Raw genomic sequence first — 17,107 nt, 5'->3', positions numbered from 1 at the left:
TGTTATTCACTGATCACCCTCACACGTAACAAAACCTCCTGTTACAGGCCTGCTTCCACATGATGAAGATAACAGTAACTATGTGTGGGCTTGAAAACAACTAGCAAACAAGCAGCAACTTGTCTTTCTTCGTCAACTAAACAGCAGTTTCACCCATAGCCAACAGGAACAAGAGCACAGTGGCAACCCTTACACTCCAGAGTTAGATTTCCTGTAGAATTCAAGACTCAAATCTGCTAAGAGTTTTAATGGTACCTTCCTGTTGCCTTCCTAAAATGACACCACTGCTTGTCTGCTCACTGTTGATGTGGCTCGCCCTTATGTGCTACATCTCTTTTATTTGTGTAACAATTCTGTATTTTAGATATGTAATCTTTAGCCTAAGCCATTTGAAAGATTTGAATTTTTTTGATTGCACTTTAAAAGCTGCATTGTCCCAATCATGTTCAAATATAGAGAAATAGAATGGCTTGGTGTCATCACAACATTCTACCGCACAGGACTGTATTATTTACAGTTTAGTTTGTTAACAGTTCCTCGTTTTAACTGTAGGGACACAGGCTTCTTCCATCCTTTTAACTATGCTTCCCACTAAGTGACTGTGCAATCCTAACATGTGAGTTCCTGTTAATACAATACCTGCAGCAGTACAGGGTTAGAAGTGAAGAAAAAAAAAAAAAAAAAACTGCAATAAATATGCAAAATAATTACAAATAATACACTTTCCAATATGCACTCCAAAAACACATGTGGGCACTTCGCACTCAGCATAGAAACAATGCACTTACATCTATAAATGATGCATTGATGTAATCTGTATTTTCCTGGCCCCTTTTCATCGAGAGAATCACTCTGTTGAAGTCATCTGTGCACGGAAGTAAAAATAATTAACATTTTGAAAATATATTGAAAATATAAAATGAGCATCAGTAAAGTAAAGCATTCCTTAATGTGTAAAAAAAAATAATAATAACAAAAAAAACTAATATGGCAAGACAGTTATATCTTACATGGAATGATCTGAAGTACCCTGTTTTTCTTCATATTTGCCGGCAGGTTACCCATCCTCATGTTCTCCTTCATTATTCGAACATTAGTTAATTTCTGCAAACAGTAACAATGTAAAAGTATTTTTACTTTGGTCTTCTCTTCCGATATGGAGGTTGATAGATGTGTGTTCCAGGGGCAGCACACAGAGATGCATTCATTTGTTCCCATACCAAATCAAACCATAGATGTTAAATTACTGCAACGTGAACATGAGGTTAACCAAACTGGAGCACATTTGAATACTGAATGTTTATAGCAACAAAGGAAGTCATAAAAAGTGTCTGAGGTTTTGGTATACCTGATATGTTCATTGCTTTATCACTTTACATGTGCATAATGCTTTTCCTATAAAGTTAACAATGCTTGACTACACTTAACCAAGCTTTTAAAACACTGAATAAGACACAATCGTATATTAATAGTATAGAAAACAATAGTTGTCAACATACTTCTGCATTTGTACTGTGATGGTAAGAATTTATTACAGCCATAATCACAGTATACAAGGAACATACTACTTCAAAGTGTTTTGTTTAAAGCAGCATGCTATACTTGAGTAAGGCAGCATTTTATTACAGTATCATGCACACAGTAAGAAATACTACAAACATGTGACATGCTGCTCAAGCTGAGCTGCTAACGGCCCCAAAAGTTGTACTTACTTTAAATTCCTCTTCTAGCCCAATTCTGTCAAATGGAGCCATGGTATTGTGCAGCTTCTGTAAGTGTCCCTCCAAGGAGGAGACATCAAGTTCTGTGTCACCATACAGGTAGTATTCCAGAAGAGCTTGATATATGAAGGAGTACTGCATCTGTGGTTAAAATAAAATCTGCTCACATTGGTAACACAGGAAGACAATAAGCAACTGGTACTGTACAAGGTGTTATTTGTGATATATGTAAGGTATAAACCACGACAGGCTGTGCAGTTCCCATGATATATATCACACCTGGGGAGGTGATATTAACGACCCCAGAAGTGGTATATATCATCGGAACCGCACGGTTTATACAGCTTATAACATGGCTAACTGTCATTTGGGGGGATGAAAAATAATTAAAATAATTAAAACACATTTTAAATTAAGAGAAAACTAGAAACTTTTATTGTGTATACATCCATGCCGGTAATTCGGGGGATGGTTTGTGGACTTGTCTTTATCTGCTTTTCTAAAACTTTTCATGACTGACAGGAATACATTCTTGTTGGTTTTAAACTCGCTGTCAGCAGAGATGTTAAAACTTCTACTGTTAAAATATCTATTTGGTCCAGCTCAGCGTTATAAAACTGGAGACTGAATACTGGTCCTCAGTTGAACTTCTTGCACTAGCATAAAACTCCCTTATGTTGTTGAGATTTTTTTTTACTTATTTCCTTAAAATGAATGTCCATATTTTTTTCTTTAAACCAGTCTTTAAGTACATTAACAGCCCATGCTGTAGTTTTTTTGTGTTTTTTTAAATCTTTGTTTTCTTCTATTTCATTTAGTTATGTGTCTACTCTTCACAGTTGCTGGTGCACTTATTTTATTTGTATTTATTTTATTTTTTCAGGTGGACTGCTGTCTTCACCCAGTCGGTGTACCAGTTACATCCCCAAATATATTAAAGGAAATAGGTGGGATGTCACTCATTTTTGGCAGTGGTTTTGCAACTAATAACAAATAAAACGGCAGTTTGTCATAGAATTTAGAATGCATTGGTACGTAGTGATTTATTCAGTGTGAAGCGGCTCATTGGTATGCAAGCCATGGTATACGCTATATATATACACATGGTATATATAGGGCAGCAGTGTGGCGAAGTGGTTAGGGCTCTGGACTCTTGACCGGAGGGTCGTGGGTTCAATTCCCGGTGGGGACACTGCTGCTGTACCCTTGAACAAGGTACGTTACCTAGATTGCTCCAGTAAAAACCCAGCTGTATAAATGGGTAATTGCATGTAAAAATAATGTGATATCTTGTAACAATTGTAAGTCGCCCTGGATAAGGGCGTCAGCTCAGAAATAAATAATAATAATAATAACACGGTCCTGTGATGCTGTTTAACCAATTAGAGGCTGGTATTTTTCCAAGCTGTTTTTATATATATATAAGAACACATATCATAGTTGGCAGCATGTATCACAATCTCTTAGCTGTCTCTCAACAACAGCATTACCATTATGGTGCCCCGCATTAAGCTTCATGAAGTTATCTATCTGAAGTTCCTGTTGTTACACTGTTTTGCGGGTACATTTGTATGCAGAGGCTCAGTGGTTAGTGCTAAGGCTGTGAAGGACAAATTTATTCCTATACTGTATGATTGTTTTCAATGAGATGTATCTGCTTACATCAGTCTGAACAAGCTGTGAACGCTGCTCTCGTATTCTTGACACTAATGCAAACACGTCCACTTTCTGCTCTGCGTGCATCATGTCAATCATAGCGTCAATCACGATAAAGGTCCCTGTCCTGCCCACGCCAGCACTAGCAGAGGAAGAAGAGTGGAAAGAAATGAATGTATGATATAACACAACTACATCAATATACAATGAATGATCTATACAAAGTATACTGTTATTACAAAGCAAATAACATATAAAACACATGATTATATTAATTATGCTGCTTTGGCTATTTGCATTCACAACCTTGGTATTATTTAGAAAAAAAAAAAACATAATTTGAATTGCCAATGTTGGCCAACGTACATCATATGCTGTGGGTTACTACAAATTAAAAAAAAAAAAAAAATTATAAACCTAAATTAAATCCATCTTTAACAAACATACAATTGAAATTGCTTTTGGTGTATGCATATGTTATCTATTAAAGCATACCATCCAATGTTTGCAGTCTTGTATTTCTTTTCCATGTCAATCACAAGTACTGTTAGATCAATATTGGAGCTTGGAATTGATCAATATGTGCAGGTGAAGCAGTAAAGACAATTCTGGATGCTATATCAGAATGCAACAGAAGATGGTGCTGTTGAGTAACATGCAAGGTTTAGCTGTTTATCCACTGGCTCCATTCAATAAGCACCTGCTAGTTTTTAAAAGCAAAGCGCAATTCAGCCAGACAGCTACCTAATGCTGCAGATTATCTATGTGTAAGTTTACCCTTCCTTATCTTTTTTACACTCTCATTCTATTACAAAACAGTGTTGCAAGTGTGAAGAAGTACATTGTGACAGGTGGGAATAGTTGGGAGACACACCTCCCATTCAGAGAAAATGTAGGCTATACTGGAGCTGGTAACTGTTACTGTACCTGCAGTGAACCACAATGGGGCCGGCAAAGGAGGGGTTGACTGTCTTTACTTTCTTTAGAAACTTGAGCATTCCGATGGGTGTGAAAGGCACTCCAAAATCAGGCCAGCTGGTGAAGTGAAGCTGCGTTATCAATCTGGGGGCTTTGGAGCCCTCACTGGTCTGCTGTATGAAAGAACGTATGAGAGAGAGAGTATGAGGAACAAAGGGATCTCTCTCGAATCTCCAGCAACAAAGCCCTGCATAACCTACACAACATGCTTCTAGTAACACTGCAGAAAAACTGCTTTCAGGCATTGAAAAACAAACGAATGGAAACATGCCGTCAACTTACGTCAGCATTGCAATGTATTGCTATATGTGTATTTATCTCAATGGTGCCTTCATTTCAATGGTGTTAAGAAACTCTTCTTAGAGAGAGCTACTATTTTGAATAATTACTTACTTACGTCTACACAAGATCTGACTACATTAAAGAAGTCATTCTGTTTCTTTGACTGGCTTCACCTCATGTAAGCTCTCTACTTACATACTGTACACAAAACTTGCGTATGGTGTAGTCCACGAGGATTGTGAAATCTTCCACTACAACACGAACATTTCCATACGTCCAGCAGCCTTGGTCAGGCCAGTACTGATCACATTTATCCTGCAGCAATGAAATATATGTTACAGTATGGATTCGTGCTCTGCTGTCATCAGTGGGACCTCCGTGTGAATGACATATTTGGGGAGAGTCAAACTGTTTTGTTTCTAAAACAAGATAGTACTTTTTTTTTGATACATTGAATAGTCTTATTCTAACATGTTCAAACATCCTTAAATTGATCTTTCGGCTATAAATAGTTTTATCGACTGTTACTTAAAAATAAAATACCATCTTTGTTTAAACAACCATGTGCTAAATAATGGAACAAACAGGACCAATTTACAGTATAAGTAAGTCATGTAATATTAAAAGTATATTTTCAGCAGTACAACCCAAAGTATGCATATGCCTTGATGTGATCTTACACAGTACAATACAGACTACAATGTCATTGCAATAATATATACAGCCAACCCTATGGCCAGTCACTGATTTTTATTACATGAGAGAACTGTGGCTGTTTTTTTTAATTCATATTAATATTGGGCTTGGCTGTCGCCAAGATAAAATGAGATAGTAGTGGTGGGGACCAACCAAGAACTACAGAACTGCATTCCATAAAACTGAAGGAGAAATTACTATAAGGAGAGGCTCACTTTTAGTTAGTGTTATACCCTATGTGAGCTGTATTAACCTTTACTTTATGATTGATTTCAAGTCTCCTCTAAGACATTATTAATCTAATCTATATTCATTTTTGCTTACTCGAGCCGTTTGACAAATGCTTTTCTTTAAAAATATATACATATTAGAAAATGTATATATATATATATATATATATATATATATATATATATACACACACACACACACACACATATATACCTCTTTTCTTTCTTTTAAATTTGTTAACATAACAATAGTTGCAGATTTCTGTTCCCAGATCATTCTCCAGAAATCTGCAATGGTTTCTTGCTTCGGACCTGAAATCAGCAAGGAGTTTTACAGGTAGGTGACACATACACAGTAGAAATTGAGACATATCTTTAATTTCTTTTTGGGCAGAATAAATCAAATAAAATACCTTGTGCAGCTATAAATCTGTTCTTTTCCTTGTATCCCTGGTTAATAAAAAATATATATTAATAATCATGACAGAAATTGGCAAATCTTAATCCGATTTCCTTGAGTGAGTAACAAACAACAGATAAGTAACAAACAACAGATCAAGGACTTACATCGATGTAAGAGGCATTTATATAGTCTGAACAAGGATTGCCATCAATCTGCGTCAGAATCACCCTGGAATGGTCATCTGCGAAAATAAAAATAATGTAATAATGTAATGTATTCCAGTTTTCAATGTGAAGCTTCTTGCAGGACTATGGGATCTATTCCCAAAGTTTTAAGGAATGTTTTTTAATAAAATCAAGTTCTGGTTTGTTGATGGTTTCATTAACAACAGTAAAGAACAGTTTCACAAATATCTAATTTATTTCATTCATAAAAACAGACTTTGAAATAAATAAAAAAAAATAAACAACTCATGAGTTAATGCTTTGTGACTAGCGCCCTTTATGTCCTTAGGTAACATTTGATTTATAGTGATATGCCACATCTGTGAAACTAAACGTAAGTCAATAAAAAAGTAAAAGCAACAATAATTAACTTTCTGTAAAATGGATGGCATTTAAAATTACAGGGAAGTAATATTATCCAGAAAAAAGCTTCCTTTGTACATTTAGAAGATTTACTTAAGTTCACACCTAAAACCTGCATTTTCAAACAAGTTATTGTGTACACCCAGATCAAAAAAAATAAAATAAAAAAGCCCCAGGCATGAAAACAGCCTTATGGTTTCTGCATTAGCCATGACGTAACACATTTCTGTTGTGCAACGAAGTCAGAAGGGCTCCAGTGAGTCTTCAGCTGCTGACACTATTGCAGTCCCCGCTAGCCAGCGGATCACCAACACTGAATAGCATTACGAGTTTGAAACAGGGCACAGTATGAATAACAGCGACCACAATCTTGCTGGAAAGAATGATCCTAGAAATGGCATCCTATACCACTGTAGTAAACCAAAGAGTTGATTGGTATAACAACGGTTGTTTGTTCCAGCTCGTAAAACAGGCTGTTTTGAATGGAACAGGTTTTATTTGTGTCAGTTTAAGCTTTGTGTTGATCTGTGGTTAAACCACATGCGTGTGCCTCAGCTGCCTTTTCCTGTATCATTTCTTTTCTAATTTTTTTAATGAAACAACTCACATGGAAGGATGTTTGGATATCTGTTTTTTTCTTTGTTGTCTTCTCTGTTGGCCTCCTCACATGTGCCTTGTGTGTACCCATTTGGCAAAGACTGCAAAGGAACATTAACAAGTGTGTCAGTAAAATACATCCCGCGCCACAGCTATGAATACCAAATTAGAGCTGTTGGCATGGTAGGAAAAAGTAGATAGCTCATTACTGTGGAGTGCCAATGCTGTGAAAAAGAGGGTCGCTAGGTTTAAGGTACTTGGAGTAAAATGTACATACAAATTAAAGTATGTAATTATAGATGTATGCTTGGGCACCTCCACTATACAGTATTCTATTCAACAACAGTACAACTGCCATGCCGATGTCAAATTGGCCAACAAATTCCCGCAAGTAACCAAAGTAAAGAGGTCTAATGCAATTTCTCCAGATTGGGTGCGAGGAAGTATTGGTTGTACTGAATGAAACAGTCATTACCTTATTAGGTAAGGCATTATTAGTGTTCTGTTGCCTTTCCAGGATTCAGATACACTATGGCACAGACCACAGTTTGCGGTAACAATCCAGGTCAAATCAAAGGAAATGCAGATTATTTAAACACAAGTTCTTGGTTATTAATATTACCTCAATACAGTTAAGACAATAGACAAAGTTTCTGATATTTTTCCTCAAATTAAGGCTATTTATACCTATCTCCCTTTAAAAACCCTATCAATAATTTCCAGTAATATGTTTGCATGTTCCACTCTTGCGCCCATAGACAAGCCACTGTCATCCACTGGCAGTCCCTGATTCATGCCATCATTGTAAATTAACCACAGATGTATAATACCATGGACTATGAACACTATTCTTGTTCCTCTACATACAGAGTTTACTTCTCCAAACTAACTTTCAAAGAGGGAAGTTAGCATGTGTAATTCATTGGAAAACTGAAAACCCATAGAATGTCTACTGTAGAAGTCTTTCGAAATCCGGGTAACAGTTTCCTTGTTTTGTCTCTTATCTCCATGACTAAATTATCCTTCGTAAAAGGTATCATCAAGTCAGGTCTACTGAGGTGGACCTGACTTGATGATACCTTTGGTGAAAAGCAATCATTTTAAAACACATACGTTGAACTCCTCCCGGAAGAGTTTTCCGTCATCGGCAGAGTGTATCCTGTACTCCTCCTCCAAGCAGTCAACAGGAATGGGGAAGTATTTCTTAGAAGCAGACGGTGATCTTGTGAGGAGCATGACAGTCTGTTGTTCTGCGATACGGAAATACTGTTATTAGCATTCACGGTAACAAGTGTATGACAAATATAGTAAACACTGTAAAAAAAAAAAAAAAAAAAAAAACAACAACACACTTTATATGATTTCTGGATTTAGCACAAATGAGTGCTTCCTCATTATAACTGAATTGTCTATTATATTATAGCACCCATTAATCCCATAATAACAAGCACCACCTCTGACTACAGGCCAATGAGTTATAAAGGGAGCACTGTTTGCATGAACCCGCAAGCGCTGGATTCATAAAACTTACCATGGGTTTCACAGCAACCTTTTTTTTTTTTTTTTTACTTGAATATAACAAACACACAGTTCCATATAATGTAGGACTCGCAATTTCAAGAATTTCAGCATAAAACCATTCCGCCCTATGGAATTTCTGAAATTAATAGACACCGTTGTTGAGTTGAATACAGTTTAATACAGAAAACCCATAAAACACATAAACCCCCTTTCTTTAAACAGCTGCCAATGAAGTTGAAGTCCTGTATAGCATTTAAGTAAGTAAAGGTTGTTATAAAAGATACTTTGCAGAAAGAATACTTGAAAAAAGTATGTTTTATGCTCATGCTTGTTGCTGTTATCAAGCATACAGTATTAGGTGTATGTCCCCTGTGGATATGAGTAGCTGCAGAGACTGCCTGTGGGTTGCCCTTTTTGTAAGAACTACCTACCTGCCTCTTCAGGAGACTGGGAGGGCAGTTAACCCAGTGACCAGCGAGTCATTCTCTTCTAAAGCTGGCCCAGGGTTCATGTAGAATCGGTCCTGAGAAGCCCAGCCCAGTTAGTACTGAACACGATCCTAAACACCACCTCCCAATGACCGGCTACTACAGCAGTTAGAATGTGGTGAGTGAAGAATGTGAGTGTGAGGCAGCAGAAGGTGTTTTACACAGGCCGAGATGTATTGGTGGCACAGAGAAGGAGCATTGTTTATACCTGACCTTGAGAGCACGGTGTGCTCAGCTCTCCAGCATTGTCCTCCTGAGCTTTAATGAGGTCTAAAACATAACAGCAATTAGAGGAAAAAAATACAGGCAACTAAGGAGCCCTTATCAACTTCAAATCAAGCAACAGGAACACAGTAACACACAGGGGTGTTCAAATATAATATCTCCACACCTTAGGGGGATTGTACGGCACTAGGCCAAGTAGACAAACAGAAGTACATATTTTTGGAATGAAGACCCTAAAAAGAGGAAATTTCAACATGGTATGAGGTCCATCTTCATGACTAATGCTGCAGTAGCAAAGTTTATTATTGGAACTGGTACCATGTGGAGGCAGAAAACGGAAGCAGTGGACGTGCTTAATGTGAACAAGCTCTTCTTTACTGCTGCTGTTGCTGCTGCTGCTTGCAACTGTGGTGGTAATGTCAAAACTCAAGCCGTGGACAGTGATACACACACAGGCTTATTTATATGGTTCTCAAAGTCATCTCAAAGCATCCTCCCGTAATCCAGTAGATACATGGATGTTGAATGTGCAAAAAACATGTACCTCGTAACACTCTAGTTACTGTTATCAGATCTGAAGATAATATAACAGAATTAATCAATCACTGCTAATATCTAACCCTGTCCTGATCAATTTGCACAAAAGTTTGCACAAAAATATACTATTTGTCAATATGTATTGCTAGTTTGAAGTATGAATTCAAATCTTTTTTTTCTTTTTCCTGAATGAAGAGGTGGCTCTAGTCATGGCTGCAGTAGGCTGAGAACCTTGTGATGAGGAGTACAGTACTATCCTAGATATTATCAGTATTTCAAATGAAAAAAGCAGAACCTGTCAAACTGAACCTACATTAAACAAGCAAACAGCAAACAAAATATAATAAATATGGTGAAAAAGAGGTTCCTGTACCTTGTGTACTTTATTTACCTAATTGAATCAAATTAGCTTTATTACCTCATATATATATATATATATATATATATATATATATATATATATATATATATATATATATATATATATACACACACATACTAGTGCTGTCAGTTAAGCTTCCAAATAGCAATCAATTAATTGGGCACACAAAATACAATTGTTCAAAAAATGATCGATGATTGTACCGCCCACAGAAATTTTCGCTCCCCTCTATATACACACACACACACACACACACACACACACACACACACACACACAAATATAAAACACAACCTTTCATATTATGCTCCAGCAGACTTTATTTACTTTGTCTGTGTCTATGTGCGACTTCTGACTAAGCCTCCCCATATAAAACAAGTGTCAATTTCAGTCAGATACAAAGCTACAGAACAAGCTACACCCCACAGGAAACACTATACTTATCTCCTAGATTAAAACATACCACATAAATAACCTGTTTTGTACATCAACCAAACAAACCTTACTTTAAGAGCTCTTTCCTTGTGAAGTGTACAGCTAACCAAACTACTAAATAATTAAGCTTGTAAATCTACCTTGTTCTTCTAAAATGCCATTTGGTATCTTCTTGTCCACAGTAGTGACATCTGCCTTCCTCTGTTTTCTAAACCTACAAGGTAAATAAATCAGAAACAAATATTAACAGACTACATTTCTAACTTGCACAAGGTTAACAGGTCTTACTATAAAATATATGTATATATATATATATATATATATATATATATATCCAACAAACCATCTAAAACTTGAAAGCTTGCTTCTTCTCATCAGAAATCCAGAGTTAGTTGGCTACATACAGTATGTTGTTAACCAGTTGACAGGCTTCAGCTCAGAAAATGCCCTTCCTGGAAGTTGGTTTCAGTTTGTCTCAGAGAGGCTTACTGAGTAATCTGGGCCTCGCCTAGGGGGCGGATACAGGAACAGCACTTGTCTCAGCTAGCAATCCCCATAGCTCTCTGAGAACGCCCTCTTACCTGAGAAAATAGACAGCTGAAAGAATGCAGATTAGAAGCAGCAGGAGCAGCACCAGGAGTGGCATGACAATGTTTGTGTTCGAACCTGTGTTCGAATCTGTGTTCGTTCCAGGATCTAAACACAAAATGCTGATATTAGTATACCAGGAAGAAAAGAACTAGTTTCAGCCACCACTAGCAAGTCAGATTTGAGTCTGGCACTACTCTCCTGGCCTATAAATTGTGCAGCATGCCGGGTTTAAGCTGACACCTGGTTTAATTAGCTGCTACAACAATGTGAAGTTTAGATCCGATACACCTATCATGCCTTAGTTTACATTTACAATCAAACCCCTTTAATATCACTCGTATTAATGTCACCCTCCACTTGTTATGAACAGATTGAAATGTCCTGGCCAGAATATAATGGGAGTCGATGGGGACAAGCAAACAGTTCTACAGATGACTTTGGTTATTCTCAGACTCCCACACCATGTGAATATAAAGTAGTGTAGCACAATATTACCACAATGTGTACGCCTATGTTAACAGCTTTCTGGCTTTGATTATTCCAATGTGTTGTACATGTACAATGTTCCTGTTTTTGTATATTTTGTCAGGTTGTTGGTGAATGTCAACCACGTATTCGGAGTCTAGAAATTATATTAAAACTGTACTTTTTTGCAGACGTTCCTACACTTCCTGTTCTGCTATTTTTCTTTAGCTGTAACCTTCCTCTCATAACCACTCAGACTCGGGAAGGAAACCACGCTGTTCTCAAGAGATTCTAATGATTGGTCCTGCTTCTTTTTTGATGGCTGTTTGCATTCATGGATCTAGTTCTGCACCAGACATTGGCAACTCCATACTAGATCCAGCTGCTGCACATTTTGGTTTATTTTTAATATGCCAAATATGGTAGATCATGCATTACCAATTTGAGCAATCTGAGATATGAATATGTTCCCACATGGGTCAAATGTGCCCTGTTTATGAAACTCTTTGTTAACTTTAACCTATGTTATTTCCAAGTTCTCTGGAGTGCTGTGGCACTTTTTATGCCTATTTTTATTAATTACATTGTTCGTTTTAGAGTGGTTTTCTTAATTTATTCTAATTTTCAAAGCACTTCTTAACCTAACCAGGCCTAATGGTTTGTGTATACTACAATACACTGTGCTAGTATACATGCCAGTTTCTGTTATGCAAGTATTGGCTAACACTGCTGCTGCTGCTACTGCTGCTGTTGTTAGTTCAAAACTGAAGAACTTCAGCAGGGAACATCTGGTTAGAATGCCATGTACTGTAATATATATCTATTATGTATAGTGGGAATTCTCCTCTATCTACGAAAGGGACTGGAGAGCGTCAGAGAATCCTGTCATGTCATGATTTGGAGCTGGTCACAAGGGGAGAGTTTAGTGTACATGCTTTCGGTGCTCTTCTGGGATTTTATGACTAGCTCTTTACCAACACATTCCAAACAGAATATTCCATGGTTCACATATACACATCAGGCTAGGGAATATGCTGTGATGCATATGGATAATTGGTGGGAATAACTACTGTCTCACATGGTGCGGTTTCGTGATGATGTTTCTTGGTATTTCTGCATACTTTCAATGTGCATCATCAGATTTTAAATGGAGCCGACTCAATATGAAGTGTCTGTATTCCCATCATTATTTACTTTGACTCGGATATGGAAGATTATAACCACTTGATAACATTCATTTTAGTTTTACAAAACAAGCATGGAACAAAATGGCAACTGCCCTTCAATTTTGAGAGACTGGAAGTTTGAGTATTTCTTGATGTTTTATTCATGTTACTATAAAGCAGCGATGCACAACTCGGTCCTGGAGAGCCGGTGTCCCTGCAGGTTTTCATACCAACTGCATGGTATGGTTAGAACAAAAACCAGGAGGGACACCGGCCCTCCATGACTGGAGTTATGCAACACTGCTGTAAATGAACTATGTAAATAATGAGATACACTGAACTTAAACTGTATTACGCATGTAGGACTGATACAACTGGTTAGCATTTCCCCTGCACGCATAGCTGAGTCACCTAAATCTCAAGCGTTCATGCTCGTCTGCTATGGTTATGTATGCTACAGTCACGCTGTGTAGTATTTTGAGACAGTCTGAACAGATCTACTCACTGTTGCTGGTGCTGTTTGAGCCTGTGTTGTTTTGGGCCAGTGTCATGGTGGTCAAGGCAGACAGAAAAAGACTCGAAGCCAGCAGTGGCACATGAAACGGGTCCATCATAACTCTGCAGAGAATTACATAAAATGATTAAGCTCCTCCAATTCAAGATTGATTGAGGAAACCATTACGCAAAATAAAGAAACCACTTTTGTAAACACCCTGAATTTACAGTAAACAGGTTTGCAATATTGTACATACATTACTTTTTTATTCCCAAGAACTATATAAGCAATACAAAGACATCACTTAAAACTCTGCTTTCACCAGATATGCTAACAACCTGCATCACCACTACGATTTTATACTTGACATGCTTTTCCTCACCAATTACACTTTTGCACAGTATTTGCAATGCAACTGATAATTCATCCTTACTGTCTTTTCCCCTAATTTTTCTTTCCTGATTTCAAAAGACTTTTTTTTTTTTTTTTAAAAAACAAAGTCTACTATAGCTTAAAAAATGTTGGAGAAATGCAATGCTTTATGGGTGGAAATTGTTGTAAAGTAAAGACAGAGTTCAGGTGGAGAGATATTTTTTCTGAAGTGTGCAATTTCTATGCAGACCCCCAGAGGGCGCACTTAGTGTGTATTAGTTTTAGAACTGTACATGACGTTGATTTATTTAGCTTCTAATGGTGTGTGTGTGTATGTGTATATATATATATATATGTATATATATATATATATATGTATATATATATATATATATATATATATATATATATATATATGGTGATGAACTCCAGTTAGTGAAATGGATGCAAAAGGTTTGATTACTAACTTACACAACAGCCTTTTCTAAGCCGTGTCATTTGCAGAGAAAAGCAATCAGTGCATTCCAAGAAATATTAACATATTGTGCACACAGCCCAGTGCAGTACTACCACGCTTTCTCTGGAAGACATGACACTAGCCAGGAAACAGAAGGGAAAAAACATAATATGCAGCAAGGAATGTTACAACAATACAGGATGTTCCTTACGTCTGTGTACAATAGGGTGACATGAATGTGTGCCAGATATCACTCTGAATGCTTGATATCATCATGATTCATGCATAAAAACCAAATGCAACCAACAAGAACAAAGGGAATCAATTCATAAAATACTGCAGCTCAGATAATTGGGCTACACTTGTTTTAAGCAGGCTGTATGTCCTTGGCATAAACAGGAAGTTTGTGAATTGCAATCTGTTTGCAAACAGGCATTATGCCAGGGTCTGAATCACAACCACTGCTTACACACAAGGCTGTTCTAAAGAAGTCAATAATAAATATATACTCTCCCCTGCAAAATAAACGGATAACAGCTTGTTCACACTGATTGCATGCTGTTTTTGCTCTGTGCTGTATAACGAAGCGATCTACTGTGGTTATATTTAGGAAAAGATCAGAAATGTTGGCAACGAGCTGAGGCTGTGCGACCTCAAAGCTCTTCCTTTTTTTAGGGCAGCATTTCTCCAAGGATATTATCTAACAGAGTCTTGAATGACCCAAATGCTTTATCCTTTACAACCTCATCTCAACACTGTTCCGCGCATTTACAGTTCCTTGAAAAAACTTAACTTACCACTTGCTTTTAATTCACAAAAAAAACACGAATCCCTTTACAAAAGAAAACAGCTGTTAAGAAACTACACAGTAGAACAGATTTGTTAAGCTTTTGTAGTTCTGGTTAACATACTGAATTATATATTTTATTTTTGATAGAAAGAAACACCTGATACCTGCACTTGCATAATCCTAATAAATCCGTCAGTTGCACATTTAACAGTGAGAACTTTCCCATAACCCTTGTTCCAGTAAACCAATAATTCCTTCATGTGTGCATCACATACCACACAGCTGCGGGACTCATGGAATGCAGAAGTGTACGTAGGAAGGAAATCCTGTTAGAATAAAATTAGCTTTCAAGACATCAGATACCAAATATCCTAATGTTACAAGATCTACAACTTATTCCCTGTCTTTTTTATTCTGTTACCGTGACAACAAATGAAATGCTTCAAGATTGTCCCAGGTGTTCTGGTAACATAACCAGAACCCTCGATAAAGTTAGAGTGTTGTTATGTACTGCTGAGTGTACATGAGCTCTTATTTTATTGCTACAACTGTGGTAATTATTTATTCTGCTGCTTAAAGTCATTTAAAGATGACTGCTAAGATGAAGAAAATATACTGGGTTGCATTTTTTAACATGCACCCTCTGTAATACATGCACATAAGAGCTACCTCAGGCTGCATGTTTTATATAAAAATATAAAAAAACACCATATTATATACTGCACTATGTAGGGTGCCTTGTATATAACACACAAGCAGAATACATAACTTTGCTAAAATGGATTGTACTGTGTAAATATTGTGAATATGTAACCCCACTCAAACCTGTAGCAATCTTTGTGCTTTCCATCACCACTGCTAGCTCAATTGAATAATATGTTCTGGGGCTGTTATTAAATTTCCTCTTGCTGGTTCTTCACCAGAACGGTGATTTGAACTGTAATTAGATCCGCTCTTCCTCTGAAATGCCACACTCTCACTCAGATATCTGTCTGGGGCTATATGGATGTTTTGAGGTTATTAGGGGGACTGACTATATTCTGCATTTTAAACTAAAATACATGCAAATAGTGGGACACATCATAAATAAAGAATACAGGAGTTCAATAACACCATTAGATGACTGGGAATTTCACATTAACTTCTTTTCATTCTGAATCAGAAATGAAAAAGCAAGGGTATGTTATACAACAAAAACACCACAGTATACTATAAGGAATACTCCGACACACAGAAATTCTCCTCAAAGGTGTAAAACAATGACAACATACTACTAAAATTACAAATGTGACTTTTCTTAAGAAAACACATGGCTACAGATAGGCCATGGTGTTAGAATGGACAGTACAGGAACCCATGTTAGTGATCTCAGTGGAGCTCACCACACATACAGCTATAGTATAGATACTTTGCAGTGCATATGCTTTGTATACGTTGTGCAGCCTTGTAGCCTTTTCAGCCGTGACCCACATCAGAGCTAGTATTCACTTCTGAAGTACTGGATCATCATTACACTGTGCTTATAGGGCAGGCTTTAAAATGCTGTCGCTTATAACAATGTTACTGCAGCTTTTAGAAACCCTCTAGTAATTATCAATTCATTTTGTGAGAAGCTGTTAAAGTGAACATGGCCCTGGCGGAGCTCAGTGATGTGCATTAACAACTTACTGTACAAGATTATATTTATAAGACAATATGTATCTCTGTTGCACAATAATACTTAATGCGCTTTTCTTTAGTTTTTTTGATCAAGCTGAATGTCGCCTCATGACTGTAATCCACTTACAGATCAGATAAGCCGAATGAAGAGATGTGATAGCACAGTGAATTTATAAAGACAATGAACTAAAACATGTTTCTCTGACACAGGAGTTGATTTAAATAACCTATTGCAAGATGACGAGTTGTTTTTCTATTGTTCTTCTATTTTCTATGTTGCTATGCTCAACGTAAAGGCAAGCTTGTAGAAGGTTACTTATAAGGACACATTCCTTATTTGGGTTTGGCATATTGTACTCTTCTGTACCAATGT

The 17,107-nt window shown here is 37.0% G+C and overlaps 1 protein-coding gene across 6 annotated transcripts in view; it reads right to left on the bottom strand.

Moving 5' to 3' along the window:
• LOC117418159 (receptor-type tyrosine-protein phosphatase epsilon-like) overlaps positions 1-17,107 on the bottom strand; it is a 55,506-nt gene that overhangs the window by 6,209 nt on the left and 32,190 nt on the right. For 3 of the 6 annotated variants that reach the window (XM_034030798.3, XM_058985205.1, XM_034030799.3), the window contains 15 exons: positions 13,466-13,578; positions 11,320-11,434; positions 10,879-10,952; positions 9,373-9,429; positions 8,264-8,400; positions 7,161-7,251; positions 6,131-6,207; positions 5,977-6,013; positions 5,778-5,875; positions 4,833-4,952; positions 4,305-4,468; positions 3,384-3,519; positions 1,713-1,862; positions 1,011-1,104; positions 789-865 (listed from right to left, as the gene is read on the bottom strand). In XM_034030798.3, the coding sequence (XP_033886689.2) occupies positions 789-865; positions 1,011-1,104; positions 1,713-1,862; positions 3,384-3,519; positions 4,305-4,468; positions 4,833-4,952; positions 5,778-5,875; positions 5,977-6,013; positions 6,131-6,207; positions 7,161-7,251; positions 8,264-8,400; positions 9,373-9,429; positions 10,879-10,952; positions 11,320-11,434; positions 13,466-13,574 (1,536 nt within the window). In that variant the 5' untranslated portion in view covers positions 13,575-13,578. Of the gene's footprint in view, positions 1-788; positions 866-1,010; positions 1,105-1,712; positions 1,863-3,383; positions 3,520-4,304; positions 4,469-4,832; positions 4,953-5,777; positions 5,876-5,976; positions 6,014-6,130; positions 6,208-7,160; positions 7,252-8,263; positions 8,401-9,372; positions 9,430-10,878; positions 10,953-11,081; positions 11,210-11,319; positions 11,435-13,465; positions 13,579-17,107 lie in introns of those variants that run through there. The other 3 variants (XM_034030802.3, XM_034030803.3, XM_034030804.3) reach the window with 3 other exon arrangements.

The sequence above is a fragment of the Acipenser ruthenus genome, chromosome 13, assembly GCF_902713425.1.
Source record: "Acipenser ruthenus chromosome 13, fAciRut3.2 maternal haplotype, whole genome shotgun sequence".
Classification (NCBI taxonomy): Eukaryota; Metazoa; Chordata; class Actinopteri; order Acipenseriformes; family Acipenseridae; genus Acipenser; species Acipenser ruthenus.
Note: the sequence above shows the minus strand (reverse complement) of the source record. Positions and strands in the feature narration are given on the sequence as shown.